This window comes from Ascaphus truei, chromosome 14, assembly GCF_040206685.1.
Source record: "Ascaphus truei isolate aAscTru1 chromosome 14, aAscTru1.hap1, whole genome shotgun sequence".
In the NCBI taxonomy this organism is placed as follows: Eukaryota; Metazoa; Chordata; class Amphibia; order Anura; family Ascaphidae; genus Ascaphus; species Ascaphus truei.
In genome coordinates this window covers 47,060,081-47,066,080 of record NC_134496.1, presented here as the reverse complement: position 1 = coordinate 47,066,080, position 6,000 = coordinate 47,060,081, and the positions used below count along the sequence as shown (strand labels likewise).

Sequence of the window (6,000 nt, the reverse complement as noted above, 5' to 3'; positions counted from 1 at the left end):
AAATTGCAGTGTACATAGTGTAGCTGCTAAAACCTTATACTGTAGGTTTCTTGTGAACCTGTATGATTTTGACAGCTCTGTACAGCACACTATAATCTCATCTATGAAGAATCCTAATGATTGCCCCCTAAAAAGGTATTACAATTACCGTAAAACTCAAGATACATCTACAAAAAAAAAAATCACAATGCTGCATGATTAAATAACAACTACCGGTATATTGAAGTGAGTATAAGTTTCAAGTGAAACAAAGGCAGGCTGTCTAAAACACAGTACAGCAGATCAAAAGCATGTGATGTCAGTTGATAGAGAAACAGGTCAGGCAAGCCCAGGTAACTCAGGAAACAGGATGCTAATTATTCGCTGAGCTAAGTAGGTTTACTGTTGCAGTAGTAGAGTGCACTTCAGAGTCAGAAGGTCAAAGCCAGCACAGTAACTTATTCAACGTGAACCAACTGCATTTTGGTTTTTACAATATAATTACAATGGGAGAAAAGGAATCCAATTCAACAAGTGCGTCTCAGCAAGGTAAGCTCAACAACGTGTGAAGTGATTTTGTCAAAGATCAGGTGTTATATTAATACCTGCCACCTGTGATATTTTAATTGCTTCTTGCAAGAGCATGTGTTGCTGCGGTTCTACCTTAAGCAAGGCTAATGGAAGACATGTGAGAAACATGGAAAAAATCTCTCTCTGCAACGATACTGTATTTCAGTCTTTCTTTATTCACAGTAGGCAGTACAGGTATGTGAGAGCTGACATGCTGTTTGTGGCCAGGTGCTAGAGTTGGAATTCAGCGTCCTTGAAAGTTTACCATGCAATCACCTTCCCCCCTGTCAGCTTGGAGGTCTCTCTTTCTGGTGGAAATTGTTAGTAGAGTTTCCTAGGTTTACGTTTAGTGCAACAACTTATCCTGTTAAGAAAAGTCTGTAATAGTTGGAAGGTTGCTGCAGTAGTACTTTTTAACACAACATTGTGATTAGTCATACTGTATTTTTGCTGCCTTAATGGTGAATATGTCCCAAACTGTTACAGTATACAGTAGTACAATCAGTGTAATAAATGTCTTGTGTTTTTTCTGGTCACTATGCATTGCAAAGATTCTCCGCTCACAAAGCAAGTTACACCTTTACCTCAATTCAGCAATGCTGTGCATTGTTAAGAAAGCAAGCAAAAATAGGTATAAAACATAATTTCTTTGTGTGTATAAATGTATATGTATGTCTGCGAATGCAAAATTAAACCGTAACCATTTCCGCACTTTTACAGTATAATAATGCCATATATTCTCTATTTAGAGAATACTTCATTCCTTAATTTCAAGTGCAGTCACAAATGTTTTAGCTTTAAATTCTGTTCCTTGCAAAAAAAATTGCAAAGCAGCAAAAGGCTAATAATGAGACTAATGAAAGCGAATAGTAAGCTATAAGCAACATATGGAGTTAAGTGTGTGTGTGTGTGTGTGTGTGTGTGTGTGTGTGTGTGTAATACTTACTTAATAAAACAAACAGAATAATACTTTATAGAGACCCCATTGAAACATCTGTTAGTGGTTGAATTTTTCTGTGCACAATTAATCAATATTGCTAATTCCTGAGCCCTGAAGGGGCTATATCTCTGTGTCCTGATTAATAAGACTTACTTTCAGATGTTTCAATGGGGTCTCTATAAAGTATTATTCTGTTTGTATTGACAACACATGTATGCTGATAATTCTGGTTTATTATCAATTTAATTGATCAATTAATATATGCAAATTGCCTCCCTATAAATATTGCGAGTGGGCATCCAATGGGTATCCCCTGATAAAGTCGTCATCATCGATGACGAAACGCGTAGGGCGTGGTTTGAGAGAAGCCGTCACTTGCCCATGATCTTCTGTTGCTGTTGGTGTAAGAACTTTGGTTCCTGCTCCCCCGTGTTGTATTGCTGGCACTGAGAACTGGTGTGGCTGTTGCTGGTTCCCGGAGGGACTTCCTGTGCTGAGGCGCCGATCTGGAGTGACATCACTTCCGGTATCTGACTGCATGGATGAGAGATGCGAGCGGACGCCATTACCCTGATCGGACGGCACTTTTGGCACATGAGAGCCAATCTCATATCTGCTATTTTAATCAGTACTTTTGTGAGTGGGCATTTGTTGATTTTAATGTTCTATAAACACTTGTTATTATGTTAATGCACTAGGTGTGCGCCTGTTTTCTTTTTTCTCTTTTCATATATATATATATATATATATATATATATATATATATATATATATATATATATATATATATGGTTATGGTGGGTAAAAAAAGTGACAAAAACCCTCCACAGTAAAGCATATAGCAATTGGAAATATTACTGTATGTTCATCTGCATGTCTTAGGCAGGTCTGCAACCCTGTCTTTCACCATTATCGCCCAGCACACAGCACTTCCACTGCAGCAAGGGATTCTGGGAAATGACATGCAAATGAGCATACAGTGCCACCTTTTGTCTCAAGCTCATATTACACGAGCAACCCTTAAGCCAATGCATGCTGCTTTAAACACAGCTTTTAAGCATAGGCTGGGGTGAGATGCAAAGCCAGTAAACGCACTCACAGACATGTTTCAACCTTGATGGGTATCATACAGTAATATTTTCATTTGCTATATATATATTATACACTCGCAAAAAATCCGCCCCTTGAATGCTACTGTACGTATCCAAAACAAAGTGTTTCTCGGGAGAATACTTCTTTTCTTAACATACTGTATACTGTAGCATGTCACATGAAGCAATTCTTTTCTGTCAGTTGCAGCACAAATTCTGTATAATATAATGATTGATCAGTTCAAGTGAATTAAGTTGAAGTTAATGTTGTTTTGCTGCAGTGTTAAAATATTTAGAAGAGTTAAACATGTATCAGTATTTCATATAAACATTTGACATAAATGCTAAGATTCTTGTATAATTTTCATGTGAAACACGACATCTGTGAGGAGATCCTTGACTTGTACAGAAACAGGGTTTTGTGTTAATCGACTGAAAAGGTCTGGCAATAGGGCACCGCGGACGTATTCCTGATTCAGTCTGACATATGTGGAGAGATCGGCCAGGACCAGACTGATCTGGCAGCAATGACAAGGTCGCCCTTTGTCGCTGAATTTTCCAGGGAGATACATACTTTCCCTTCCTGCAGTGGCCATATTACAGCCGCCTTTGAGTTTTGGGCATTTTTCCAATGATTGGGCACAGTGTTGTTTGCTTTTTTTTTATGGTAGGCTTGCTTTGTACAGCAGTGGGTGTGATTCTTAAACATTTCAAAGTAAACATGGAAAAGGAGACCTCTGGAGTATATCAGATAAGTGATATAGTATTTAAAGCAGCAATACTACATTCCTTCTTTTTTTTTTCTTTCCTTTTCTTATTTTTATATGTAAAGCGTGTGACATATAATGTGACACATTGTAAAGCAATGTGTAATCATACATTGTTACCTAAACTGGCAATCGTGCTCCTGTTTTAGATCTGTAAAGATCTTGATTGTTACTAACACAATGGCTGCTACAGTCTGTGTAACTCAGCAGCTACAATGTATCTTTATATTACTAAGGTAACATCTATTATTTATTCGTTTGCAGCTCACACTTCTTTGAATATTGGCAACAAATAGTTACAAATATCTTGCACTGCTGGGGAGGTGTGCTAAACCCGTCTGTACTATAGAACAGGGGTGCACAAGACTTTTCAGGGGGGAAGAGGCTTCACGCTCTTCCCCCAAGGCATGTAAATTAATGCAGCGGGGTCACATGACATCACATTGCCATAGCAACGTGGCGTTACTTGACACCAAAGACAAGGTAAAGAGGGGGCAGCGCAGGCAGCGGAGCGCAGCAGGGAAAGTGTGCGCTCCCCTGCTATAGAAATCAAAAGACGCTTTAAAACTTATTAAAATGGCAGTACAAGTTGAATAATAATTTTTAAAAATATATAAATACTGTATTATCTAATACTACAGAGCTTATTCAATAAAAAACTATATAATATTTCACCTGTTTTGCTGCTTTAAATAACAGCTGGGTTTTCTGAGAATCTAGAAAAGTGGAGAAAGGATTTATGTTTATTTTCTGAGCAATAACAATTTGCCGTCTTCTTTACATATAAAAACATGCTTAGGAATAAAGAACCATCCCAGCTGCTCCAATGAAAACAGCTAGAAAACGGGTGCTGTAAAAGTAAAGAATGCGTTTTGGCCGTTTGGGGGGATCCCAGCCTCTGCGTCCAACCAAACGCAGCTCACATTTATGGTCCGGAATCTGATGCAGAAGCGAACCAAAACCTTGTTTCAGAAAATCAATAATGACCCCCAGACATCCCACCTCCGTGGTTGTTTACCTCCTCGGGTGCTGCTGGAGGGATTAACAGCAGACCGGAGGCTCTGTGTGTCCTCCAGGCCATGCCTTTCCTGACTGTGTAACGCAGGGTCAGCAGGAGAACCCTACAGCTGCACCAGAGCAAGTGTCACACTCTCTCCCCTCCCCGTGTCACACTCTCTCCCCTCCCCATGTCACTCTCCCTCTCCCTGTGTCACTCTCTCTCTCTCCCCCTCTCCCTGTGTAGCTCTCTCCCTCTCCCCATGTCCACAGCTCTCCTCCCTATATCACTCCTCCATTGAATGTTTTTTTTTTTTTGTTGTACAAAACCAACAGATTTCTGGCAAAACCAAAACACGCAAACTTCTTATTACCAAAACACCAGTGACCGTGTCTATCCTTATTAAAAATGTAAATGAAAGTTAATGTTTACTGTAGATACTTGAAAATTAACTGATAGCTCGGAGAAATGTCTATATCCCCTAAAAGAATCTTGATGTACACATGATTTCTGTATAACTACATTCCTACACCAGAACTCTGTGACTATGCTATAGGGATACATCATGTACCTGACTGTATAACTTTTCAACAGTCAGTAGGAGCTGTAATATTTCAAGAATGGTCCCAAGCCGGTCTAACCAGTTTATTGCGTCTATTTACTCTAAAGTCGAACACGATGGATTTACTTTCTCAGACCGAACAGTAATCTTCTGCTAATCTGATGGGTAAATCTATACTCTACCAACTGAAATATACGAAGACCATGAATATTTTATATCATTACACATGATAAATAATGACGTTTTCAATAATAAACATAAGTACAGTAATTACTCTGCACTACCATATTCTGTTGTATTGAACACTTACTGTCTGTGCAGAAAAAGTGTTGCAAATCACTGGCTATCAATTCATCGTTAATTACATCATGTGCTTTCTTGGACTTCTGCGCATGTCGCATGATTTGCACTGTGGCGGCAAGAACAAATGTTGTTACTGTATAGAGTTTTTGAAAGTGCAGATCCTTTCTGATTTCATTTGACCCTTGGCCACTGTATTTCTCTGTTACACGTCTTTCTTTGTTTAAAGAAATAATATAATAAAGTAACAAGAAGCTGTACAGCCTACTGTGGCTCTCAATATTCAGAAATGCATTGATTGTTTCCTAGATGTTTCAATAGCGGTACAGCCTGTCTCTTAAAGCAGTAATATGGAAAACTCAGAAATATCCAAAAGATGTACTGTATATAGTGGGTTACATTGAAATGAACGGGAATAAGGAATGGGTCACATTGCATTTAGATTAAAGACACACACGAGTGCTGCCTATCATTACTGCAGAGTACTACTACTACTACTGCAGCCTCTAAACTCCATTTCTGCGGTTGCAGCAGCCACATAAGCAAATAAAGTGTGTGTGTGTGTGTGTGTGTGTGTGTGTCAGGATTCATTAAATAACAGCTAAACCACAAATTGGTAATACCACCCCTTCATCTGTGACGAATCCATGGGAGGTTCACACCTGCACTTGCAGTGCTTTCTTTTGTCATATCTTGGTATATGTCTACAGCGTTACAACATTAGTTGAGGAGCGCTACTGGGTATATTTTGGTCACAGCAAAAACCCTTGCCTTACAGTTTGATCCCATATACA

At 39.0% G+C, this 6,000-nt stretch overlaps 1 protein-coding gene across 2 annotated transcripts in view; it reads left to right on the top strand.

Annotated features, from left to right (window-relative positions):
- Positions 1 to 307: 307 nt before the first annotated feature.
- The window catches only part of NAALADL2 (N-acetylated alpha-linked acidic dipeptidase like 2), a 418,513-nt gene continuing 412,820 nt past the window's right edge, over positions 308 to 6,000 (top strand). For both annotated transcript variants that reach the window (XR_012788046.1, XM_075570756.1), the window contains exon 1: positions 308 to 528. Coding sequence is in view for 1 of the 2 variants with exons in the window: in XM_075570756.1 (XP_075426871.1) it covers positions 486 to 528 (43 nt within the window). In the remaining variant the exon portion in view is untranslated. The remainder of the gene's footprint in view (positions 529 to 6,000) is intronic.